The sequence below is a fragment of the Scophthalmus maximus genome, chromosome 20, assembly GCF_022379125.1.
Source record: "Scophthalmus maximus strain ysfricsl-2021 chromosome 20, ASM2237912v1, whole genome shotgun sequence".
In the NCBI taxonomy this organism is placed as follows: Eukaryota; Metazoa; Chordata; class Actinopteri; order Pleuronectiformes; family Scophthalmidae; genus Scophthalmus; species Scophthalmus maximus.
Window position 1 is genome coordinate 2963021 of NC_061534.1, and position 27595 is coordinate 2990615.

General features: G+C 44.6%; 2 protein-coding genes and 1 long non-coding RNA gene across 4 annotated transcripts; 1 reads left to right on the forward strand and 2 right to left on the reverse strand.

Annotated features, from left to right (window-relative positions):
• Nucleotides 1-89: 89 nt before the first annotated feature.
• LOC124849729 lies at nucleotides 90-14953 on the reverse strand. Its single transcript, XR_007030205.1, has 4 exons — nucleotides 14818-14953; nucleotides 14602-14716; nucleotides 1582-1672; nucleotides 90-228 (listed from the first exon to the last, which is right to left on the reverse strand). It is a non-coding gene; the product is annotated as an uncharacterized LOC124849729 (long non-coding RNA).
• niban2a (niban apoptosis regulator 2a) lies at nucleotides 120-22622 on the forward strand. The gene is made up of 14 exons (XM_035607327.2): nucleotides 120-259; nucleotides 4739-4869; nucleotides 6341-6469; nucleotides 6580-6685; nucleotides 6816-6983; nucleotides 13140-13255; nucleotides 16262-16366; nucleotides 16457-16619; nucleotides 18053-18240; nucleotides 18501-18656; nucleotides 18858-18971; nucleotides 19360-19467; nucleotides 19644-19755; nucleotides 19857-22622. The coding sequence occupies exons 1-14, from the start codon at nucleotides 205-207 to the stop codon at nucleotides 20753-20755; spliced, it is 2550 nt and encodes an 849-aa protein (XP_035463220.2). The 5' UTR covers nucleotides 120-204; the 3' UTR covers nucleotides 20756-22622.
• slc31a2 (solute carrier family 31 member 2) lies at nucleotides 22611-27592 on the reverse strand. 2 transcript variants are annotated; one of them, XM_035607333.2, is made up of 4 exons: nucleotides 27258-27592; nucleotides 24604-24670; nucleotides 24061-24280; nucleotides 22611-23810 (listed from the first exon to the last, which is right to left on the reverse strand). In XM_035607333.2, exons 1-4 carry the CDS (start codon nucleotides 27264-27266, stop codon nucleotides 23645-23647), a joined length of 462 nt encoding a protein of 153 aa, XP_035463226.1. In that variant the 5' UTR covers nucleotides 27267-27592; the 3' UTR covers nucleotides 22611-23644. The 2 variants fall into 2 exon arrangements, with proteins under 2 accessions (XP_035463226.1, XP_035463227.1); XM_035607334.2 differs by lacking the exon at nucleotides 27258-27592 and adding an exon at nucleotides 25287-25365.
• Nucleotides 27593-27595: the final 3 nt, after the last annotated feature.

A 27595-nucleotide genomic window follows, 5' to 3' on the forward strand; every position in this document is an offset into this window, starting at 1 on the left:
CTCCTCACCGGGCCGGAGTCACCTCGCCTCTCAGTCCGCCTCCTCCTCCGTTAGAGAGCGGGAGAGCCTCTCACCGGGAGCAGTGGAGCATTTTCTTTGGACTGGAAGTACATCCCAGAAAGCTGTCACCTGGAGTATACAAACGACCCGTGAGCAGCTCGGATTCCTGCAGGTTCTGCTCGGCTCTGTCTCCTGTCTGTCACCATGGGGGACGTGGTCTCCTCTCACCTGGATGAGAGCAGGCGGGAGATGATTACAGGTGAGAGAGAGAGGGGTTTCTCTCGCAGCCCTTTGGAGGCTGTACAAGTCATTATGTTCATGTCTCAAACGGCACAATAGTCGGTTACAGCTCTATGAAGTGTTCATATCAGGTAGGCACAGTTGTTTTACCTTCTCCTTTTCTTCGAGAATTGCCTGCATTATAGCCTGTAAATCTAAAATAGAACTTAACTCAAGTGATGATAGAAACCGAGAGGACAAATCCACTGTAACTTGTGTGCATAAAAAGTAACTATATTAGCTATAACTATATTCATATCAGCTCATTGTCGCTCCACCCTGACAGAGTTCAGCCCCCCCCCCCCTGATTCCCCGCTCTGCTGCAGGCCCTGTTTCTTCTGAGATAATAAGTAGGTTTCCCAAAGGGGCAAGCAGCATGTTTGTATAAGTTTGGGACAGGGTGCTATTTAAGGTTCTCAGACTGCTCCATGCAGGTCCGTGTGATCTGATCTACTGGGAGCAGTGGGAAGCGACGAGGAACAGTGTGCGGTGGCTCAGACACAATTCCACTGATGTGTAGAGACGCTTCCTATAGGAAATGAAAAAGGAACAAGACTCGCTTGTTTTCACGTTTTGAGTTGAGCAATTACATCCTCTAGTAACTGTTGTCAGGATTGTACGTGCGTGCGTGCGTGCGTGTGTGTGTTGGCAGGCGTACTTGCATGAAGAATCCACTTCAAGAAAACCAAAGATTGAGTTCTTGTGGTTTGTTGTTGATGCTTTTTTTATGAATCAGACATGGGAAGAACTCTCAGAAATAGTTGAACATAGGAAACAACAACATTTTTATATGCTGCCTCTTGTGGTGATGGATTATTCTGTGCTTATAACAGTGTATTTGAAGAGATGTATGACACGTTTGGGTTGCCTATAAAAGGTCAAATATTTCCTCTGGGTCCATCTTCTCAAATGTGAGGATTTGCTGCTTTTTCCTCGCTTATACATCATAAGAAATCGTGTGTCTTTGACATTTGGACTGTTGATCAGACAAAACAAGCAATCTGAAGATGTCACATTGGGCTCTAGGGGAACATTTGATGGCCATTGTTCTTGTTTATTGATATTTTTTGCAGATTAAATAATCCATTAGATTCAGTGAATGAATTCATAAAACCCAAAAAATGAATGTACACTGAAACTCACAAAAAAAAAGGGGAGAAGACTATAAAAAAAACGTGTCAGATTTAGGATGAGCTGTGAACAACAAGAAGGAAAAGGCGTCGAGTGAGGAAGTTCAGTCTTGACCTTGGGAACAAAGAGATCAAGACAAAAATAATCCCATCTCAAAAGCATTGCACTTACTAGCTTTCTTTTTTTTCTGCCTGGGGCCTTTCAGATGCATCTCAGTCTTCAGCGGTGAACGCCGGTGTGGATCAGGTGTCATCACGTGGCCCTGTGTCGTAAATGACAAAAGGTGTTGTCAGAAAAACTTTGGTACTGTACAATGGATGGCTGCAAACTAATGCATGGCTGCCTGGGAGGGCAGTTTATTCACTCCTCACTCAGGGAGGTTCACATTATCACTGCAAACAGAAATCTTGTGAAACGAATACGAATGCAGAGTTGAGTCAGAAAAGGAGGAGAAGATTTTGAGGTAAAGCTGCAGAGGTGGAGCAGGTAGAAACATGTCACAAGATTAATAGCTGAAGAAGAAACTGCCGCCTGGTTCACGCACACGCCCTCCGTCTCTCTGACGATCGTGGGTCGTCTGCTGTGTGAACATTTATGGATGAAGAAGAGCACGTCCTCTAAAGAACAACGTACAAATCTTCTTTGTGTGTGTTGGTGTGTGTGTGTGTGTTCAGACTACTCAGCCTTTCTGCACTGGGAGTCTTTTGTATGGAGTGTGTGCACCTCCCTGAAAGGTGATTTCTTCATTCTCGCTGCTTAAGCACATTCTCACAAAATGAATCTCCACACACACACACACACACACACACACACACACACACACACACACACACACACACACACACACACACACACACACACACACACACACACACACACACACACACACACACACACACACACACACACACACACACACACACACACACACACACACACACACACACACACGACGCAATAAGCACGCAGACATGTACACGCACATACAGAATGTAAACCGTAACTGCGTTGTCACCCGCTAAAGAGAGGTCGAGGTTATTATCTGGTTTTTTTTCTACGTAATAGTTGCTGCTGAAAGATCTCAGGTGTTTCTGAAAAGGCCAGAACAAGACTGAGACTTTTCACTGAGAGAGAAGAAGAAGAAAAAAAGGCAAGACATGAGCCATCGCCTTATGCCAGCCCTTCAGCCTTTTACTTAGTGTCAATAGTGAAATAAAATTCCTGAGGACTGGTTATTTGGCTGAAATGTGCTAATCCCGCGTTGTGAAACATCCCTTCAAAAGACAAGCTGATCTCAGTTTTCTCGTCAGATGCATTGCTGTGTGTGTGTGTGTGTGTGTGTGTGTGTAGTTGTTTGGACAACTGCCTGGTGTACAGTGCAGTAAGTGCAGTGTGGGGATATACAGTATATACAGTATTCAACTGGTATAATCATAACCCTGAAAGACAGCTGCACTTCACCCTGGTCTCTGGTCTCAACTCAGTGGGGTTTTCTCACTAAGGGTTGGTTTCATTAGTCTTTAGGAGTCTTTTGGTGAGATTGTAGTATCGGTTTGTTCGGGTCTAGAGACAGATGTTCAGTCCACCGGTGTTGGATGGATTCAATTGGTTGCCATGAAACTTTGCACAGACATTCATGGTTCCCAGAGGATGCATCCTACTGGCTGGTGTTGGGGTGTCCCTGACAGTCTGGTAGTTTTAAACTACGTCCTGAATTTCACAGATTTGACCCTCCATGGTCCAGACCAATGGAAAACAAGTGACGGGGTGGATAGAGGTGGGGATCAAACTTTTTTGGTGTGCTCACAGAGGTTGAACCAGACGTTTGGTTGTGTGATTTACGATGTGGTCCTTTTTCCCAAATTCCAATTTCCAGTTGCCTGAAAGACCGTTCCACGTGCAGCTTCCCAGTCTGCTGACTTTGGCACTCGAGACCGCTGGAAAATACCAACTCTGCTCACGTTAACCAGCACTTGCACGGTGGAACTTTACACAGGATAAAAAGTGTTGTTTGTCAGATGTCCATCATTTTTTACAGATAGAGAGTTTTCCTCATCTGTTCCGAGACTATCAATGATCAAGAGAAAAAAGGGGCCAAAAATTTGCACGGATACCGAAACATCACTTCTTTTGAGCCGTATTAACATTTTTAAGTCAGGAAGCGGGATTAGAAATTTTAAAGTAGACAATTTTTGTACTTGTGATGGACACATCTTCCTGTCTTCCTCTAACCCATCCGCTCATCTCCTCCTGGTATGACACCATGTTTTTAATAGGCGTGCATGTGTCCCCCCGTTCTCCGTCTCCTCCTCCACATTCTCTCTCCGTCTGTCCCGTCCCGTCCTGTCCTGTCCTGTCAGCTCTTTCCTTCCTGCTCTCCCACTGCAGGCCGGCTCCCTCCTTCCTGCGCCGTCCCTTCCATAAACATCAACACTGACTGGCTGTTGCTGACCGAGTCAAAACGCAGAGATGGGTTCGCTGAAACTGAGCAAACTTTGTTGGGTGTGGGTGTGGGAAACGCTCACGTCCCCTCCTGCATGTTCTGGCACTATTAATAAGATGCGTCTTGTAGAGACCGGTGGTGGGAATGAAACGCTGAGTCAAGCAGTGAAAGGATTTGTGGAGAAAAACAATGATTCAATACAGTCAGTCAACAATTAGTTGTTAGCTCCACCAAGGAGATTTGGGTTTTGCCCCCCGTTCATTTGTATGTTTGCTTGTCAGAAGGATGAACAGAATTCCAAAAAATTCAATTCATAATACTGTATTTGGCAGGGAGTGTATGGTATGAAAAAAAATAGTTTTTGGGCTTTGACTGTTTCGTTGTGTAGATTTCACTGATGCAACAAAGAGCAGCACTAAGATAAACATGATATTTTAAACTAGGGGAGAATCGTCTTATCAATATTTACTCATAGTGTTTGCCAAGCAGTAATTACATTCCAATGTCTTTTGAGTACAGCCATATTTTGACTTGTGCTAATAACACGTGGCAGGTTTCTCTTTGTTGAGACACTATCTCAAAAGGCCCATTTGAAAATTTTACTGCATGATACTTTTCATAAAGAGCTGATAGCAACAGTGAAGGTGACAACCATCGTCTCTCCAGGTCAAAAAGACTCGCCTTCACAATCCATCTACCCTCAGTTGTTGTTTAAAAACTAAAGTTAAACTACAATACATACTTAAAAAGTTGTATTTAAGTGAGTTGATCTTATCTTATGAAAACAGAGGAGCTAAACATCTTTGCCCTCTATATTTCAGTAAAAATGCTACAGCGTTTGTGTCACAGGGAGGTTTTTCCTGATCTCGTGTCTTTGTGTTGCAGCCCGGACCAGAGATGTGATGAAGGAGTTCAGCGACGTGTACGAGCAGCAGTACGCGGTCGCCCTCTTCAACAGCGTCCGCTTTGAGATAGAGGGAGGAGGAGGGACGCAGTCGCAGCTGCTTCACAGGAAGGCAAGTTCATCGTATCCATATATAAAAAATAAAATTAAAAAAAGAGGTTAACACCTTCATCAACACATCAGACAAAACTATACGGGGAAAAAAAGTATGAGGCTTCCCCGTGTGACTGGATTTTTTTTTAGCGTCTCTTCTAATTCCTGAAACAATATTGTTGCAACGTCTTTAATGCCTTATGGAATTGGTTACTAGAGAATAATTCCAGTTTTCGAAGGTCTGGGCGTCATTCGCAGTACATCCAGTTACAATTACATGAACTCCCCAAAGTAATTGCTGACATGAGGAAACACGGTGCCGTAAACTCTGACTGATGTTTACAGAACTTTCAGGTAATTGCTAACTCGTGTAATCGTCGGTCCGTTTGTGTTTCTTGACTCATCGAATTTTTTGTTCAGCGATGTCGCCACGTTTCCAAATCTCAGCACTTAAAGAGCGAGTGCAATGTCATTCTTACGATTAGGAAGAGAACATGTCCTGTACTACATTATTATTTACAAATTGAGTTAAATTAAAATTGCTATTCAGAAATTAAGCAACATTTATTTCTTGACCGCAGTTTGCAGTTTAATAATTAGTGTGTTGCTTGGCATTGACTCGCATCAATACGGCTTTTGTTCGGCCGACGGAGCTTGATGTTATGAATGAGCTCATTATCTTGGTCCATGTGCCGGTGCATCACCTAACGAGCTCCACCTCTCTCTGTTTCCTGTTTCCCTCTCGTCTCTTTGGACTGAAGGTCCCACGTTTGTCGCATGTTTTTCAACCAGTGGAGGGAAAGTGGAGCACATTTCACACACGAACAGAGACGCTCGCTTGTGATTCTGTCATGGCAGAGTTCATCTGCTGAAATGTGGAGGACAGCTGCCTGTGACGGAAACACAAAATGACTTACACTGTGCGAAAATAAACATTCACTATAGGGCTCGTTCTTTCTAATCTGCTGTGCTTATGCACTTGAGTGAAAAAATATCAAAAGCAATTTGTCTTTGAATGTTTTCCCTTGGATGCTTTACGAGCGCCTTATTTGCATTTAATCCCCATTTTTAACCTTTCTTTTTCTTAAATAGAGCTGATTTTTTTCAATTGTCATTCAAGTGGCAAGAATATAGAGAATCAAATGCGACTAAAACCCGTAACTCACTATGCATGATTATCACTTCCACAGCAAAATCCAGGTCAATCTGCTGTCACACAAAAGTACAGTCTTTGTGTTTCGGTTGTTCCCTTCAATCTGCCTCGTTCTTTCCTTCCTCTGAGAGGAATCTGAGGAACAGGATTATTTGATCTAAGACAGGAAAGTGGGTGGAGTACATCCCCGTGTAAACACTTCAAAAAATCTCCCCCTCACATGTTTGGAAACATCCGATATGGCTCTATAAGTCCATAAGTCTCTTGCGTTATAGTTAAGGCAGATCCCACTGAGAACAATGCGTTCAGTGCTGACTGAGGGTCTGTTATCTTTCAGGACCCCCTGGCGGGCCGGTCCATTTTCTCAGGGAATCTGTTCCAGTACCTGGAGGAGAACCGGAAGTGGAGGAATCGCTTCGTATCCGTGCCCAACGCCTACACCATCAACCTCCACGAGAGCAAGAAGGTGATTTCTCTTACTTTACCTGACTAAAAACTGCATACTCTTGATTTTTTGTGATTCGGGCACTTTTTCAGCTCAGTGATGTTGTTTGGCATCGCTCTAAAAAAAAACAGGCACACGAACAGGGACTGCATCCAAAAATCACCATCAACTGTGCCGGGTACAAGGCCCTGACCTCGATGGACGAGTACATGGAGCTGATGAACACCAGCCTGCCAGGTGAGAAACAGACGGAGGGAGAGGAGAGGATCTATATGCATTCTTTGATTTTTCCTAAACTTTGTCTGAAAATTCACTTCCTAAACCTTCGACCTTCTTGCTCCGTCTGTCATGGGACTTTGATGTGCAGGCGTCAAGGCCAAAGTGGGCAACAACCCGTTCATCAAGTGTGCAACCGCGTTCCCCCTCATCCTGTGGCACCCGTACGCCCGTCACCACTACTTCTGTGTTATGACGGAGAAGGAGCAGAAGAAGTGGCACGCCGTGCTGCAGGACTGCGTCAGGCACCGCGACAACGGTAACGACAAACACAAGGATGACTTCACCTACAGGAAGTAGAAGTGCAGCAGTTATAATACCGGAAAGGTCCCTGACGTTTAGCTGATATGCCGATATTCACCGTTTTTATTGTTATCGATATCTGCCATTTTTTAAATCCGATTTGACTTTTGAAATTTTCACAAAGTGTTCAGTTTCTAAGTCTCGTCACTGCCCCCTGGACAATACGTCTCTCTCTACCTTTTGCTGGTGATTCAGACAAGGGCGTGTGTGTGTGTTTGCCTGAGTGTCTCACAATGTTAAGCCTCCACATGCCATGCGAGTGAGCTGGTTTATCTTGGATGTTGAGATGCTGCAGGAATGATGCGTGTTTGTCTTTGTAATAATTGGTTACAGTGTGTCGTCATTGGATCAGGGCAAAAAAACAACAAAGCTTTACAGCCGGGACAGAATCTACACAACTAATTAATGTAAATCGCCGTTGGAGTGATCCCATCGCAACATGTTGTCACGCTGTGTCTCTCGGGCTTGGCAATGCAACTTTGTGTGTGAGAGAAAATCTAAATTGGCAGAAATGATCTGCCTGTTTCCAGATTCTTCGCCACATGGCATGTCGACTACAAATTACACACCGAGTGTTTTTTGGGGCAGGGATATTTACATTTTTGAGTACAGCAGCACAGGGAAGCCGATTCGCTGCCTTTGTTTTGAAGGGTGTCAAGTTACAGTTTTTTCGGTAATGTGCACGCACGTGTTTGTGCGCGTGGGAGCTCATATTCAGTGTGTGCGCTTTATTTAGACTGACAGGATCAGAATGAGCGGGGACCTGGGGGGGAAATCGAGATTAAAATACAGCAAACGGTTGCTGCAGTGAACGGGACCGGGCGTGTTGGAATCCTGCTGGCTGCAGAGTCCCGTCCTGTTCATGACGCATAGATTATTTACATACAAATTACGGAATTATCGCCAAAAATAATTTGTTCTGTAATTTTACAGAAAATTTTCCAGTCTTTCTATTACACTATCAAAGATACATAAATAATTACATATAAGTGTAGATAAATCCACATTGGTACATTTTGCCGCAGATGATCCTCAATCAAAAAAAATGTCAACATCTTTGTGGCATCAACATTTGTGGCTTTAAAAGATATGAACTGCATTGTGTTTGTGTAAATTATTTTACTATTTTAAGATGCATTCAAACTAATTTTAATTAACTGTAATTATTAACTAAGATATGATGGCCACAGAGTCGTCATTCGTCTACATACTTCAGCATATGGAAGAGCCGCAAACACAAGACTTTACCTGAGCTGATCCCAACTTTCAATAGACGCACACACACACACACACACACACACACACACACACACACACACACACACACACACACACACACGTGGTTTTCACATGCCCGAGGGAGTGACACAAAATTATACTGTTGTGTCTGCATAAAAGCCAATGTGTGGCTAGATTTCCCTTTAGCTTGCTGTACATGATGATTACGCATCAAAGTCACTCAGCTCCTTACAGACAGACGCAAGCAGCCACACTCTGTAGAACTGTACGTCTAAAACCCATCCAGAGGAAATGTTAAAGCCTAAAACCGTCCTGTGTGTGTCGTGAACAACAACACAATCGAACTTCATACCAGTGAATTGAACGAAACAACACACCGGCTCTTAAGCTCATCATCACAACCACACTGACAAAGTTGCTTAACCTGATTCGACCTTGTTTTGCACGCAGTCAACTATCAAGCCAATCCAACCGCACACTACACGAATTCAAAGCGACCTCTCTTAAACACACATGACAACACAGGCAGCTGTACTTTATCAGTTGTAGTCTGAAAACATCCATTAGCAAAAAGACAGGGGCTTCATTTTCTGTTTTGGTTCGTGGTCAAAACCAACCGAGTATCAAACGAACTATCTTCAGTGCCTCTCCGGGTGTCTCTCGTCTGGCTCGCTCTTTACTTCGCTTCCCAACGCGACCTGTTCGGACGTGCTCAGTGAAGACGCCAGAGTCCCCGCTGTGCATTCCAGCTGCATGGCAGGGCTCCAGGAACATGCCGTCAGAAACGGGGCCTGTGTGTTGCTGTTTTTTTTTATCGTCACCACGGCTGGTGTTAGAAGTGCGGTCTGGCCTGTGCCGACACGCCCCGGTCTCACTTCTCTCTCTCTCTCTCGTTGGGTGTTTGGAGGAAAAGCAGAACCAGTCAAAACACTACGAACATTTACTGAGGGCGATGGATGTTTTAGTTTTTTTACAGCCTGACCCCTGAACTCTCTTGCAGTTCCTCTTGCTCACTGGTAGGGATGGAATGTTTAGAAATGTCGTCGAGTTAATGGAAACACATCTGAGGCTTAGCTCGATGAATGAGATGATTCACCGTCTTATCGAGCTCGTCATAAATGGTGCATAAAATGCTGTGGTGCCTTCATGCAAAGAAGCTCTTCAGCTGAACATGGATACGATTCATTCAACTGGGTTTGATAAATAAAAAACCACAACATGCAAAGAGGCTGAAGATTTGAATCCACCTAAAGCGCCTTTTGTTTAATTTTTTTAAAAAGCTCTCCAATAAAACGATCAGCTGCTGCTTTGCAAAGCATCATCCTGGTAATCAGATCAGTTAACGGCACCGACACAAAGCTGCAGTCTGTGTGACGGTCGGTCAGACTGAACGTTTGCACCGCTGCAGGTGGATATAGAGAGAGTGTGTAACATTCAACACACCAGTTGTGTTACTGCATGTATGCATAATTATGTGACTAAAGCTGCTTTCAGACATGCACTGAAGTCCGGACATTGTCCTGAACTCTTCTCGAGGGGCCGTGTGTTGTCCGCAAATGTTGCTCTGGACATTTTCCGGAACTTTTCCTGCCATCAACCTGGTCAAATTTCCAGGAAATGCGAGCGTGAGCCCATGTGAGAATACAGCAGGAAGATCTCTGGAAGGTTCATGGCGAGCGAGGGGGCGTGTTGATGACTCCTGCCTCCTTCACGCTCCACCCAGACGCCGCAGAACATTCCCGAGATTTTCCTGTTGGTCTGAACGCGTTTGACTCGCGACAATCTCCCTCTGTCTTCTCCACATGTGAAAGCAGACTACGTAAGATGTCCGGACCTAATTTTCCAGACATTTTACGTAGTTCATGTCTGGAAACAGGTCACGATTGAACCGGGATGATCTGCTAATGATTGCCTGGGAAGCAGCAGTTGAGCGGCCGGTCTGATGCAGGGCGGCAGGGAATCACATTAGTCATCACAGACACTGGGCCTCCAGGGAGACACCATCACATCACATCACACCACCACAGCCCCAACATCCACCCTCCCTCTCTCTGCCTTTGAAACCAGTGACCACCGCTCTGCTGGGATCCACAGACCTCAGCTAAGAGACGGTTTAACGTGATGAGCACATTCAGAGGATGATGACAGAAAATGTCAACCCCGGTTTATAGCCCATCAGCAGCAGGGCAGTGTGTTTCTCAGCATGCCTTATAATTCAACAATTGACATTCACGTTGATGTCTGTAGTTTAGAGTCTCGAGCACTGCTTTGTTTTCTGCTACCGGAGACAGATCTGCTAAAATCACCTCTTCAGTCCTGCGATGTTGTGATGTCTGCGGCCGATGGTGTGTGTTCCAGTGAGTGTTTATTGTTACTGTGGGTTTTGCTGGCTCCATAGGGCTGCACCATAGGAGCAAATGCTACTCATGCGTGTCAGCAGCAGCAGTGTGAGTGTTGGAAGGAAAAGAGTTTAAAACCTGCTTCGAAAAAAATATCAAGGCAGGTGTCTAGAAGCTGAAGAAACATCGGACGGCATCTGACATCTGGATCGCTTAATGGGTTTTAAAATGTTGAAATGTATAAAATCACAGAAACACACTGTATATACACATGCGCGCACACACACACACACACACACACACACACACACGGAGGGAGGCCTGGGAACTGGTCCCTGGCTGCTGCTAAATTGCCACCAACCAGAGCGTGGTGAGCAAGGCAGGGAGGGAAATGCCTCAAATAAAAAAACCGTGGTAAACGCTGCCACATGTGCCGCGCACACGCACACACGCACACACACACACACACACACACACACACACACACACACACACACACACACACACACACACACACACACACACACACACACACACACACACACACACACACACACACACACACACGCACACACACGCACACACGCACACGCACACACACACACACGCACACACACACACACAAACTGTAATCTGCTCCTTGATCTCGCTTGGTTCAGACACATGGAGAATGTGCGGTGGTTAACAGGCCCGGGCAGCTCATCAAAATAAATTTTCCTTTTTCCTTTTGGCACCGAGAGGAAATTTCTCTTTACATCAAGGCAACAAGCTTGAAACGTATTAGAATTAACTTTTCTGGCATTTTACAACTAGTGAGTGTGTGTGGCCACTGGCCTGCCTCAAAAGATTTCAAAAAATCACTGATTCATCCTTAAAACAGATTGTGGAAAGTGAAAAGTAAACAGATTGTTCAAGCCTGGCTCTTGCTTGACTTTTCCTCGCAACTTCCCGTCGTCCTCTTAACAAGAGATTAGGAACTATACAGTAGGGCAGCAGTCTGCCATCACCTTCCTATTACTGATACTAACTTACTAACTTGAGTAAAATATTTAAAAAACTATAAGTGTCCAAGAGCTTTACGAGTTCGGGAAGATAAACAAATTGATGGCGGCTGTTGTACCCATTGTAAAAAGTGCCTTACGGTGCAGTTCCACTAATGGCCACTAGATGCTCGCTTCAATAAGCCAACATGACAGTTCTTTTCCTCACTGTGCTCCTTAAACTTCAGCATCCAGTCTATTCACATGCAACTCGTGCCAAAACCGGCAGACGTGGCAGTACCTCAGCCCCGTCAGAGGCGAGTCACAGAGCTGGGGAGCGCGGACGGCTTCCTGTCTGGCTCCGTCAACCCTCCCTGACTCTTTGGCCACTTCCTGTCTTTGTCAGCCGCCCATGAGTCACAGACTCTCGCGGCCTCAGACAAAACAACTCGATGGACGCTCGGGCGATTTAAGACGCACACTTGACATGCAGCAAACAGATCGTTATCAGTCAGGCAATGCTGAGGGGAAACCACGCATCCATCCATTCATTCATGCATTATGCAGCACAGGAAATTAAGGAATTTGTGTCATCGGATTTCTTGCGACCTCGTGAGCAAGTGGCCAATAAAAACAGCAAGAGTGGACGCTGCACTGTTGAGAATAGCACTGTCTAACATTTACTGTATAATATACTAATACTTGAATGAAATAAAGCATTTTCGTCCACAACTGCCAAACAGAAATATTTATGAAATTAATACAAATTTGAAGTGGTAAAGCCCAGTAAACTGTGCTGCAGAAGGGGTTCACTTTTTAAAAAGCTTTGGTTGGTTAGTTGAGGTTGTGTTATTATATAATGGTAAACAACATCTCAACAGGCTGGGATGGAAAAAACACTAAACCATCCTTTAATTCAAAAAATTGTTTGTGTCCGTCGGACAGACTCTCTCGTTTACGGAAAAACATGTGACACATTTCTATACAGTTTGAAGGACAAACTTCTAATTATACCGATGTTTTATTCCACACACACCTTTTCAAACTCTTTAGTGAGGGATGTTTGACTTTCAGCACTCAACACTTAAAACACAACCGAATGTTGAGGACCAACTTCCTAAAAAACCATTGTGTCCCATCAGCTGGGAGGGGCAATACCCATAGAAACCACTAAGTTCTCCCAACAAACCCACATCTTCCTCATTTGAGGGATGACACAGCTGTGTGTGATAAGCGCCGAGGTTGTCGTAGACTCGTAGAATCAACCGTGACTGAGGAGACCGCTGTCCCAAAATTAAACTGTCAGACTGTCCAACGGCGGTGACTCAGATGGTACGAGACTGTGAAGCCACTGAAATGTCCAAACACCCATGTGACCAACATCTATTTAGTTGTACGAAGAAATCCTGCAACGCCAAAAATATGAAAGCATCCCCACCACGTTGCTACAGAGACTATTTCAGCCCACTGCGTTTTCTTTTGGGGTAAAAGGGGAGGTGTTGCTTTTCGGTAATGTTAATACCAATCATCTGCTCTGCTCTTGCCCCCGAACAGGTCTGCCAGAGGACTGCACCGTTCAGACGCCAGCCTTCACGGTCGCTGTGAGACGCCACAGACAAGCCAAGGGACACTACGGCACCTGGGACATGATGTGCGGAGCCCCCCCACAGGTCGGGAGGAATCAGATTAAACGAAGTATTGTAAACTGTTCACACATATCTACCACTTTGAGCAGCGTTACGACATTCGGGAGAACACACCTCGCCACAGCGTTGTGTTCCCCTTTGTTGCTCTCTTCTGCTTCCTCCGCGCGGGAGGTGGATTTGACACCGAAGATAATGGTGACGCAAATTGCATGTTTGCTGCAGGAGGCGACAGTCAAAAGATTTTCAGGGACAACGACGGCACACGTCACTGCGAGGAATACCTGTACAAAGTTCAGGTGAGGGGCAGAGTTAAACCCTCCTCAGGTGCCACTATGATGGATGGTGATGATGACATGCCACGGCTGAACAACATTTTTTCTCAAAAGGGCTGCGCTGCTTTCGGCAGAAAAGCATTTCCTCAATAAATGCAGCTCAGGAAAACACTCACGCCCTCTCCTCACACTTGGGGGGGGGGGGGGGGGGGGGGAGAAAGCACCTACACAACCTTCACAAAGACAGCAATGAGACCCCACCCCTCACACAAACACATGCACCCTCACACCGTTGAATGGGGGTCTCCGTCTCTGAATGAGTCCCTTTCAGTCTCAGCTTCATAGTCGCGCTGGGTGTGTTTTTTTCCGCCATTATTCCATTTCCTGTCTGTTCCCCGGTTTCTGTTTCAGCACCGTGAATATTACGGTAATTCAATATAAATATTGCAATAATGATTTAATAGGTCTTTTGTTGGTGCTGTCATAATGGTGGAGGGAGGGGTTATTTGAATTACCTGTAGGGCAAGACAATAGTCATGACCTGAGTTTGCACCGAGCCACGAAAAACACAAAACAGAAACCGGCAAGACCAAATCACACCAATCATAAACACTCAAACAATACTCTTATTGATATATCAATATGATTCATGGCCTTACCACAAGGAGCGGCCCACAACTAATCACGGATGTAAATACAGCACATAGGCAGAAGCATTTCAGCAAAAACAATCAAATGCACCTAAATCCACAATGAGCACATTTTCAATATGTCACATATGATGTAATGGAAAACAGTATAACAACAATAGTCGTTTTTAATGCTAACATTGTGCTCTTACGTTTAAGCTGCTGCTGGACACAGGGTGGTTGATCTTCCCTGACGCTAACTTTAGCATTACACCCGCTTTAGCTAACAAAACATGACCCAGGGAGAAATTGTAGCATAGAATTGGCATCAACGTTCACGACTTTTGCGGCAATTTCACAGCAAACTGTTTTGCAGTAAGCATTGGCATGTTAGCTTCACAGGTTACCGACGTACCACAACACACTTGAACAGAGCCACAAGGCCGAAGGTTCTGATTTCCGGACTCACCTTAGTGACGTCAAGCCCACAGCTAGTCCTCAGTGGCTGGAGCGAACCTCGGCTACTAGCTGCTAGCTACTAGCTGCTAGCTGCTAGTTAGCTTGAGGTTTCAGAAGTTCAACAACTGATAAAACAAGAGTCACAGCGTCAATGTTAGCGACAGTAAAGGCGTTATAACGTTTAACAAAAAATGTACTAGATAAAGTGTGTCACGTGTGAATGTACGTTAGCAGAGTAGCTTAAGTAGACTCGTCTGTTTAGCTACAGCGTGGATATATATAATGAACGGCGCCGCCATTTTGTTTGGGCGGCCGTTCCCTATCCAGTTAATATTATATATCCATTCTCTTCGGTTACCAGCTAGCTGCTAGCAGGTGCTGCTAGCTAGCATGATATCAGAGAGTTGTGGTAGCATGTTTTTAAGCGTGCTGCTTTCAGGCACCATCGTTTTTTAAACAACTTTTACCCAGAAAACAAAATATACATAAGGTGGCAGAATAAGATATTCTCTGCAGATATGCCACGGAAGTACTGGTAATTCGTTGCTCATCAATCTACATATATTAAAAAGTGAAAACATGTATTAAGTTTTTTTTAACCGTCTTAAAAATAAAAAAAATAAAGGTTAAAGTTCTCATCATATAGACAATGTATGCATACATGTAGACATCTTATGTTGTGTTTATGTGTATTTTGTAGTATTCCCTTAGTTGTCATGGGCACGTCTCTAAGCTTTACACACCTGGAATATTCTTTTAACCGGCCGCCCGGTATCCGTTGGATAGAAAGTGTAGGCGACCTGCCATCTTTAGGTCTCTCCACAACCTGTTCCGCAAGGTTTTGAGTCGTGGATATAAATTATGAGAACTAATAATACATCCATGGGTTTGGCTGGGTCACACAAGGTCAGTCAGAAGCCACTGTGGAAGAAAATATTCCTTTTCATTATGACGTCAACGATTAAAGCGCTTGACAGTTGAATCAATTTTTATGGTCTAACAATTTGAACAATGTTTCAGGCCTTAAAAACATAATGTCATATTGTTCTTTCAGTCAAACAAGCTACAATATACCTTTTGTTTGTCAGGCTCCTCTGTTCCTGTGTAGGAAAAGCTACTCTGCTTTGGTCACAGCCATCCATTTCCCAGCCAAATATTTAGTTAAGCATGGTCAAAACCTGGTGGAGGGTGTGTGTGTGTGTGTGTGTGTGTGTGTGTGTGTTTGTGAGTTGTGAGGGCAGTGCCACTAAAGACCTGCCTTCCTGCCTCTCTTTATCCAGCTGTGTATCATCTCAATCACCCCTCTGTGTCCCCCAGTAGCCCCACAGGAAACACTGCTCTTTTTCCAGCTTTATTTTTGTTTTTCTTTAGGTGGAGGATATTGGTTGTTTTTGACTTCACCTCTTGCGTTAAAAAAAAAATCCCCCCATTTGCCATAGTAACCATAGCAACATTCCTGTAAACGGTGGAAAAAATGTGAGACTGCCCTCACAGTGTTAACTATAAGAACTGCTTGGTAGAAGCAAATTCTATACTATTTACTAAGATGTATTATTCTGTTATGCAATTTAATATACTTACACATTAAAATAGAATAAATATAAAAGGGTGCAAATACCTTAATACCGTGCATTGTGTGTCTGTGTGTGTGTGTGTGTGTGTGTGCACAGATTCTGGCTAACCTGGTGATGGAGGGGCTTCACCCCGAGTTAAGAAGTGCGATTGGTCCTCGCCTGAAGGGGAAAATGCAGCAGAGGCAGAGGAGCTGGATGTTGGTGAGTTCCTGTGACACTGTGCGGTGAGAGAATCAAACAGAATCCAAACCGGCGATGGCCTTGACTCGAGCGTGTCTCCCTCTCCTCCAGATCTCTGATGCTGTGTACAGGCAGGTGTTGACTCAAACCACCACTCAGTACGGGGCGCTGGTGGACGCCTGCGAGGCCCAGAGAGTTCCACTGGACGCACGACTGCGAACGGACATGGACCAGATCATCACGTCGAAAGAGCACGTCAGCAGCAAGATACGAGGTGAACAAAGATCCACGTGGCATTTGTTAAAGCAAAGGTGTCACCCAATCAGATATTCAGTAGAGTGGTTTCTGTTGTTTGATGGCGGTGAATGAAACGAACATACATGAACGTAAAAAGCTTAAAAGTTATTAAAAAACAACAATACAGTACATCGGGATGGTGAGGTCAAGGTAGCTGTGGCAGCGGTTGACAGTTGAACTCCTAAACATAAGGCAGACGTCACAGCCGGTGATGTTAACGTACCTTTTGCTTTGTCCAGCAGGTAGACATGGGCGGTATGTTATCAAAGATGCAGAGTTGTGCAATTTTTGTCATATTTTAAGCCTAGGAGGCTTTAATATTGTTTAAGTCATCCAGGCCTAGTGGTTTAAACATGGCTACATTTGAGGTAAGCTCAAATTTAACTCATCTACAGTATCACGACTGATCATACCTGTGGTAAGACCTTTTTGCAAGTTGTTTTATTTAAAAAAATCAGATTCAAAGATTAAATTCAGAGCAATGTACAGAAAGGAAGGTAAAAAGGAAGGAATAAGAAAGATGAGTGCATACTTAATTCATTATAGTATATTTTATTCTACTATCAACTGAAGCCCTCCTCAGTTAAGATGTCTGTAGAGATTCTCATTCATCCAGGTCTTAAATATCCAATGGCGTTTGAATCATCAGTCATCCTTGTCACATATCCAACATGCCGTACAAAATGACTCGGTTTACTTGTTGCACGACGAAACACGATCTCCCCAAACATCAAGTACACGTGTCTCTGTCTTTTCGCCTGCACTCGCCTCACTGAGAGACGTGGCCGTGTCGTCTCTCGGTGCTCGGGGATTGTTGGCACGGCAAAGCCACAGTGCTCGAGTTTCAAAAGTTTGTGTTTGTGGACATAAGGCCTCTCTCCGTGACCAAAACGTCCCTCCAATATCTGACGTTTTCCTCTTCCCCTTTGTTTTTAAGTCTCTGATCTGCCTCGCCGCAGCTTTTTCACTTTGCATGCAAGTCCTCCAGTCTGATTAGCTCGCAGGGGGAGATTCCACCTTGTGCCTCTGGCACAGGCCGCTGGTTTTTTTCACATGTATCAATTCCCATTGAGGCTAAAGTGGCAGAACGACATTCTGTCGCCTGCACTGTATTTCTGTTTGTGACTTTATGCTGAAGATAAGCCTCTAATATGAATCAACTGTACAAAGAGAATTGTGTTTTATCTGTCTCCCTTAGAGGCAACTAGAATAACAATTGGGCGTGTCTGAGAAAATGAAAGCTGCAGGGCTTCCATGGAAACAAGAGTGTTTACTTAAACATCGTTTCGCACATACCAGCGACGTCAACCTGGTGTATCAGACAATACACTGTCTTCATGTGTCACATATTTACAACCTGCGGCGACTAACCGCCAATACATGTTTCCCTCGGCCCTTCATCCTCTCCAGCTCTGGTGCTGCCCAAGGCGGAGGCGCTCCTGCGGAACAGCATCCAGCCGTACATCAGCTCCATCCTCGAGGCGCTGATGGAGCCCACCAGCCGGGGCTTCGCCGAGGTCAGGGAGGTCTTCTTCCGCGAGCTGGTGGAGATCAGCAAGAACTCGCTCAACGGAGGGGGCAAGGATAAACTGGGAGACGTGAGTCACAGCTCCTCATCACGGTGATGAGTAGGTGGTGTGGTGAAACAGTAGAAGCTAAAAAAAACAAACATTTCCATGTGCTCTAAAATCTAAATGGAGCTGGTTGAGCAACTTCTGAGTTGTGGAAGCTTTTACTTTTTCACACATGGCACACTAATGACGGGACTGGTCCTGAACAATCAAGGTTTTTTTTTCTCCCTTTTTTCTTTTATTGTATTGATCCTCGTCTGTTGCTCTCTTCCATCTTCCCACCCCAGCACATGGAGAGACTGTCCATGCTCGCCTTCCACCCCGTGAAGATGCAGAGCTGCTACGAGCAGGTGGAGCAGCTGAACCTGGAGGGGCTGCAGCAGCGCTTCGACGTGTGCAGTCCCTCCGTGTTCGTCAGCAGAGCTCAGATCCTCATGAGGGAGGTGAGGCGTCGCACCGAGACCCATGCACATCAGAAATGCACATCAGAAAGCCACTGAACACACTCCCCCTCTCACCAGCAGCCACCTCCCTCCCTCACCTGCCCGTGGTGCAAGTCTCTACTCCCACCTGCTGGACAAACGAGGATGTGACAGTATGGAAAGGATTTTCTTTCCTATAACTTTGAGTTGTTGTTTTCACAGCAAATGGACAATGCCGTGTACACATTTGAGCAGCTGTTCCACCAGTCTTTGGAGAACCAGGGAGAGAGCGACATGTGCAAGACCGTCCAGCGGTGCCAGGACCGGGTCCTCAAGGTGAAACAGACTAATCTTGTTTAAAAAAGAATTGATAAAAAAGAGGTTACTCGGTGTAGAAGACTAACAGATTGAGTGATGGATGTGTTAAAAGGTCAAGGAAGGAGAAAGCTTATCTCTAGTTTAGTTGCAGCACATTACATAATAAAGAAAACAGACTTTTAGAGACTTTCAGTTACCTTACTAGTACCATGCAGATTTGGTTTTATTTTGTTCTCTTTCTCCATATTCCTGGATCTGGATGCTTTTTATATATATATATTTTACAGATCTCTCACAGAACAGTGTTGAAAGACTCGCTAAGATAAATATGATTTGTACGATGAGTAGAGAAGCTGTTACGAGTCGCTGATCTCTAGACGTATTTCTGGTCTTTCCCCTCCGTCAGAAATACGACTACGACAGCAGCACCGTGCGCAAGAGGTTCTTCAGAGAGGCTCTGCTGCAGATCATCATCCCCTACATGCTGCAGCGGCTCTCGGTCACCTGCTCACCTGTGAGTAGCCCGCAGCACATCCCCACGTTGTCCTACTCAACCCTCGTCATCGCACCATTTGTGACCGTTCCCACCGATTCCGCCCGTTCAGATCCAGAAAACATGAAATGCAGTAAGTTGCAAATAGGCAACTTTGCCTGTAACTCGTTCCTCTTTCGATTGCCCCGCTTCTCCAGGAGCTGCCTCGTTTCAAAGAGCTCATCTTCGAGGACTTCTCCCGTTTCCTGCTGGTGGAGAACATGTACGACGAGGTGGTGCTGCAGTCTGTCACCAAGGACATAATGATGGGTGAGGGAGGAGGAAACAAAAGTGGTAGTTAGATCTAACTTGCTTTGCTAAGAGAAGAAGTGATTGATGATCTCGTGTTTTTTTTTAAATTCTGTGTTTAGCTGTGAAGGAGGCGGCCGTCCAGAGGAGACACAACCTGTACAGGGACAGCATCGTTCTGACCAACAGTGACCCCAACCTGCACCTGCTCGGAGAAACGCCTTCGGTGGACTGGGCCTCCAAGTTTGGCGCCGACGAGCCCGAGGAGGTTGTCGGCAGGAGTATGGAAGGAGGGGGTTCGGGGAGTAGACGCAGGCAGGTGGTGTCCATGATCCAGCTGGACGGGGTGCCTCTGGCCTACGAGTCCTGTCTGGAGGTCCCAGGGGTGGAGCTCATCCCCGAGGAGGACGGCGAGCTGTCTGAGGGACAGAGGGAGGACCGAGGGGAGGACGAGGAGGCGGACGAGGAGCTTCCCGAGGGGCCCAAGTCTCCCGACAGCGTGAATGAAATCAGGGACCTAATCAACCCGATGGTGGAGATGGTGCTGCCGGTGGCGGAGGAGCAGCAGAGCGACTTGGCCAACGGGACGGAGGCGACCGCCGGCACGCTCACCGCCGAGGACGGGCTGCAGGAGGAGGTGACGCACGTCACCACCGTAGTGGACGACGTCCCCAGGAAGTCCCCGCGAGACAGGGCGTCGGTGCAGACCATCCTCCAGCATCTGGTCGAGAGCAAGAAGCAGGAAGGCGACAACGAGCGGCGGGAGGAGGCGGCCGTCCAGGAAACGCCGACAGCGGTGCAGGAAGACGACAGTGGACTGACGGCTGACGTCTCCGCGGCAGGTTCTGATTCCGAGCGGCCACCACCGCTGCCCACGGACTCCAGCTCGCGAGACGACAGCGGCTTCCAGTCGCCGACCGGTGCCGCGACGGATGAGAGTGAGCCTCGGCCAACGACAAACGGCCTGAGCGGAGAGGACAAAATCCTTGACCCGGTAGAAGTGGAAGTGACTTTGGCGTGAAAGAGGGCAACGCCCTTCACATAACTGGTCACGTGTCACGGGAGAGACGTGGAAATAATTTAGATCGGATTTGAAGGTTTTAATTCTTGTCGATATTGCACATGCCACAAAACCGACTCTCCCATCACCCCCCCCCCCCCCCCCCCCCCCGGACTCTTCTGAGACATTTCTTTGGTGACTGGTTCGTCTCTGCAGCAGCTTAATCTAAATTGCTCAATTTTTCTTCATATTTTTTTTTCTTCTTTATGCGACATATCGGATTTATTTAAGTTAGATCCCAACGTGGTATCGGGACCATTTCACCCCACTGTACACGTCAACGGGCACAATGAGGGACTTTAAAGTGATAATCCGCCTTTTTTAATCCGAGGGAGAAACACTTAACAACAACTAAATGTAAGTTATGAATAATTTTAAAAAGTTTGTGCTTTTGACTAAAGATCAGGTGGATGAATGAATCCCTCTGTAAGGAGCACAGCCTCTACCTGGACAGTAGGGGGAGCTATAAATCTAATTTTGGGACGTGCTACCTTTCTCCGAATATGGCTTTCTATTTTTGTACATTTTAATTTTAAATATGTAATTTGTGTACTTTGCAAGCATTTCTTATATTTGCAAATGGCCTTTATGTTTCAACACGTTGCAGTAACTGTCAGGGAATGATTTCAAATTTGTGTTTTACATTTATATATATATATATATATATATATATATACATATATCTGGTGGGGAAATGACCAGAACACATTGTTCCTCGTGACTTTGCCTGTGGGTTGTGTAGACGACCGACATACAGTATGTACTGTCAAGGCTCTTTTGACTTGTAGGATTTGATGAACTTTATTATGAGGGAGATTCTTAATGTAATAATATCACTGAAGTACTTTGAATCACACATGACTCCTTTTCTCCTCCTTCTATTTTAAACCAGCCATTTTGTTATTTAATTCTCCGGGTCAAAGGGAGAGTTTAGATTTTATATCCTCTCCAGTGTCAAATATATATATATAAAGAATATTTATCCTTGTGGAGAACATTAGTTTAATGCTCCAGTAAAACAATCTTTGTGTCACTGTGTCAATCATCATCATCAGCGACGATGATGCAAATGTTCTAGAAAACAATAAGTTTCGGGGTCGATTAACTGTAAATATTAGGCTTCAATTCCTCAAATAAATCCATCTGTAACTAACTGCTTATGCTTTTATTTCAAGGGTGTTTCATTCCCTTATACGTCTCAGATGTTTCCTGGAGTTAAGAATTTAATATTAAATTCTATTTACTGCTTTATCGGAGTCGTACACTAACAATTCATTAAAATGTACGGAATTCGAAGAATACCAGCTCATATGGTTATATTATATAAAATACCAGTCAGAAATTACATAATTCCTTTTTAAAAAGTCTTCAGAACAGACGACGGCCTCTATCCTTAGACGCTTGATTCAGGAAGAGGAAAAGAAAAAAACATACTAGTAGTAGAATTAATATGAATTATTTAGATAAATAAAGTACAAACATAATTTTATGCCTCCAATTTTTTTTTAAACATCGTTTGCACCAAATGAGTTGGTCCTTCCTCTGGAACTTCCTACTTCTCTTTTAGAAGATTTGACCAAAATTTCAGACCAATAAATAATATGTAATATTTTTTGTTGTTCGGTCTCACACACTCTAATGGGTGAATTATTTTCACTTGTGTACGATCTATAATTAACGGACCAAGCTGCAGTTTGATGTTGAATGATGAGAATAGATTACTATTCTTTTTTTTCTCTGTTAAACGTTGTGAGTCAATGACTTGTTGTGGAATCACACATCAGTTGTTTTTTCAAGATATGGACGAATAAAACAATTTAATCATCAACTTTATTCTTTATTTTTTCAGTTAAATGTTTAAGCAAGTCTTGAGATTTGTATTCAGTGACAGAAAAGCATCCGTAAAAAAATTGACATTCAGTGGTTAACGACCTAAAATGATGAGACATGTTTCTATTAGTTACAAAAATAGTTATGAATACTCCCTACAAAGAGAAGAGAAGCACATTTCAATAAAACACATCTGATAGTGGCAGTTAAAAGGCACTCACTTCATTTTTTTCTCGTTTTCTGTGGTTGGTGGTTTGTCAATGTTTGCCACAGAATCACATGACCTGAACTCACTGTCCCTGGTAAATACATGTGAGAATGACTCTTGACACATGAGAACTTTACAAGGTACAAAAAAAGATAAACACCACATGACTCAGTTCCACAAACTAACAGAACAGTCGTAATGATGAGCTGTGCCTAAAAGTGCAAATCCGCTTTTTGGTTTCACTCCCAAAAAACTAAAAAACATGTTAGTTCCATCCACGAGAAATGTTTAGTAGTCAAAAAGGCTCAAAGGTGAAATGTACTTACAAATTAAAAGATGTAATTTTTTGATCATCTGTAGTGTCTTAAAATATTAAATTGCTAAATTGTGTAGTTGCTAGTAACGCCGACAGTGCTGATCAGAAAAATATAAAATGATGTTGTAAAATGCCACAAGGCATGAATGACGCCCCATTCCACGTTTGTGCTCTTCCTCCTCGAATCTTTAAGGTAGTATTTTACTGAATAAACAAAATGATTCAAGTTAAAAGAGGCAGCACGTGCAGTTTGCTGCTACAAAAGAAAAAGGGAAATCCAGAGGTCCAAGGCCTGAAACCGAGGAGACACCAGACAATTCCGAAATGTTTGCGCTCTCTAGCCTAAGAGCAATAGAAGTCTTCTTTCTTACTTCGAGCACTGTGCGAAGAGGAACATGCAGAAATTAATCACGCGTTTTTTTCCATTTAGTATCCGGTATCCAAAGAACCTCCTCCTCCATCTTCGTTTCAGTCCGTGGACTGTCTGTCCAAACCGTCACATCTGACCGAGCAGCGGGAACGAGATGAAAAACCCGAGCGCCGAGCCCACGATGACGCCGAGGAAGATCCACACGTTGTAGGACATGACGCACAACATCAGCATGTAGCCGAGGGTCACCTGAATCATGTGGAGGACGGTCTGGAGGCCGTGCAGCAGCCAGCTGAGGAGGAAGGGTAAAGTAAAGGTTGAATGAGACACAGTTGATTATCATCTGCATAGAAATGCTGAGAAATATTTTTTTATGTTTTGACCTAAAGGAAGCGTGTCCGGAGCAAACGGAGTCGGGCCCAATACAGCACCCTGAGGCACACCAAGTCAAGTAATCACCAAGGACGAAGAAGCGTTTATGATGCCAGGTTGACCTTCTCCTGACTTAAAACCCTAATTGTATATTTCACGGGGGCCCTGACCTGTCCCTGGTGTTTGAAGCGGAAGGTTGAGACGCAATGGGGGTCACGGACGACTCGGAGAAGCTCCTCTCCAGCGTAGAAATGCATTCGCTGTGGAGGAACGTCGGAGCGGCGTACGGCTCGGCCGGCTTCAACCGGCCCCCCAGGTTCACCCTCCACACCTTGAGTGCCTCGTAGAGAACCGTCAGCAGGAATACGACCAACACCGACAGCAGCATCCCTGGACACAAGACAGATTCACTCAGCCAGATGAACTCTGTGTCAAAAGCCGAAATTATCATAATCTAGCTAATGACTGACAGCGAAAAATGGGTTGAGAGGTTTCTTTCCGATGAACCTTGGTCACCGTTTGAATCTGAAGCAACTGTTGTGAATCCAAGTTGCACTCGTCCACAAAGACAAACTTTTCAGAGCCGCCCCTCGGGCCTACAAGCCTCAAGTATACTGTACGTTCATAAAAGCACTTTAGGTTTAATGTGACATCATAAATCATGTGGAGCTGAGGGAAGGCGACTGGTTCCATATGGACACTGTTTGACTTACCCCCAGGCCCGCGCACATTCCAGAAGTCAAACAGCAGCGTCACGCTGCTGGACACCTCGAAAGTCATCTGAAAGGATGAAATGTGGAAAGGAAATTATAGAACCGTGAACAGTTGATGCAATTTGGAAAAAAAATACAATTAATGGCCTCCAGTCCTCCTTCCCACCAAGATCCTATTTCCAGACTGGGAGTCACGGCTATGTCGTTAGCCATTATCCTCTATCATTTTCTGGAGTCATGTCTCAGAATGTGTCATCTGAGAAAAGCATGATGTTATTAAGGTTCCGTTTAGAGTCAAATAGACAATAAAGCAGCGTAACGTGGATGCGGCGGGATTTGACAGCTGGTACCATCCAATCGGCGCACGGTTGCAGGTTGTCGGTGGGCGAGCCACCCCTCAATTCTACGTCTGGTTCCAAAAGAGCCAAGATGGCGCTGGTCAAAATGCGAAAAACTTGAGAACTCAAAACAGCAGTTCGCAAAAACCCGCTGACGTGTTGACGTCACGGTGGAGTTGCCACTTGGTTGCTGCGTGAACGCGCACAGCGAAAGCGTTACATGCCGATATTGTGAAGCTGTGTTTGACCCGTTTTTTTTTTTTTTTTTGCACTTGTATTCACTTCTGCTGCCCGTAAAAACCTTCTCTGTCCAACGTATAATTTTTGGAATGAAATTTGATTTACCCAAACAAGCGTCTATTCAGCTGATCTTGCTCCTCAATTACAACACAACAGCACCTTCTGTCCTGCCCTGGTGCTGTAGATATGTGACTGACAGAGGAATGTACTCTCTCTTTATGTGTGTGTGTGTGTGTGTGTGTGTTCCTGTGAGACTCTACTAAGTCACCACCTGTCCAAGCATGACTCTTTTCCCACCAGCTGCACAATGTGCATGTTGATTCAGCAAAAATTAGGCTGAACAGTCAAGTGTGTGTGCGAAACACAAAGAAAAACACAAAGTGTGAGGAGAGGCTCCGTTCTGGTTTACACGTTTCAGGTACTGTACATTGTCATGCATCGTTTCAACGCTGTGATAATGTTGACATTGTCAACAAAGGACACAGTGAATGAAACGCTTTGCATTGGAGGATAAAACCTATTTTTTAAATATTTCTTGTATCTTGTTTTTACTCTGTAGCACTGCTTTGAGAAATTAAATGTATTATTATTATTATTATTATTATTATTATTATTAAAATAAGGCGCAATCCCAAAACATGTGGCTGTGTGTTTGGGAGGTACTGAGTACGTTAATGGTGACGGGTGTTTACGAGTTTAGATGATGCTTTTCACCATGAATGTTTAAAACCAGTCTGGTTCTCTGGCTGCACAGGGTTATTTACCTGACGGATTGTCTTTTTCAGTGGCGTCGTCACCGTGCTGCCATTTTAGGAATTAACTTGGTGAGTGCAGTGTTATTATTGGAAATGATGAACATGAACCTAGAAGAATAACATCCACCGAGTCAGGCCGTCCAAAAAAACAAATAAAACACCCCACAGTGACAGATGGAAAAGAGGAGGAACGGGTTCTACCGCAATCCAAACGCTACATATGTCCCATTTTAACAATTAGGGCAGGCGGGGTGATGCTTACAGTCCAAACCCCACGAGGAACTCAGGTGTATGGTTGCCAGGTAAACTCTGAGACTCGTGCTTTCACTACAAACACTCGAAAGGCTGCACCTGTACGACCATTTTCAAAAGTTATATTGACCTTTTTGGGTTTGGTTTTTCTTTAATTAAGGCAATGTTGCGTCTGTGTGCTAATGCAAGCAGTCTGATTGATTGTATTATGATGAACCGACATTTAAAATTCATAGTCTTGAGTTAAGCAGACCTATGGTCGCCACCGTGTCGTGGATAAAGAAGTCGCAACGTTGTACGGTAGATTTGTGTTTCATGTCCACGAATTGTAATAGGAAAAACTTCCACAGTTAGTAAATCCTTACAGGAGAATCCAAAGTCAAGTATTCCTTATTCCTTAAATTGGTCTTAAAATTACAATAATATAATTTATTGCGATCATTTCTGGGACAATATATCATGCAACAAAAATAAGTACTTTTCATGACAGGCCTATGACTAGGTCAATTTTTATATGCAGTCTGTGCTATTATGCACACCTTAACCTATGTTGACTTAAAGATATGATAAAATGACGATATTATCGTTTAGCGAGATCATTTCTGACAGAATATATCGTGCAACTAAAAGTACTTATCGGCTTATAGGCTTATGACTGGTCAAATTTTATATGCAGTCTGTGATATTCACCTATGTTGACTTTTCTGTGAACTCATATTGTTAAAGATATGATAAAATGACGATATTATCATTTATCGCGATAATTTTCTGACAGAATATATCGTGCAACTAAAAGTACTTTTCGGCTTATAGGCTTATGACTGGTCAAATTTTATATGCAGTCTGTGATATTCACCTATGTGGACTTTTCTGTGAACTCATACTGTTGAAGATATGATTAAAATGACGATATTATCGTTTATCGCGATAATTCCTGGGACAATATATCGTACAACAAAAGTTAAAATGACCTTTAAGAACTAGCTGGGTGTTTAAACGACAGTTGCATAAGTCTGTGCAAGTTGAAAATGTTGGAACATGTAAGCTGAACAACAGACACACAACTTACCGACATCATGGTGTGCGCTTGCTGCGAGCTCCAGGCACTAACACCACAGACACCCGGGCGGGGTTAGTGGCTCCAGTTCCCCATCACACGCTGCACACGGCCCGGTCGAGCAGCTGCGGTGGAGTTGGGACACAAGATATTCGGCTCTTCCCGGATCGACGATCGATAATCGTTGGCGAATCACGAACAACGAAGCCTCCGTTCTGTCAGAGGGAAAGTCGACAGCGAGCAACGAGCGTAATTTTTCAGCGACAGCGGCCCGAAGTGACGGACGAGTCTGGAGGATCGACGCGAGCCCGTCGGGGACCGTCTGCAAAGTGCAACGACGAACAGTGAAC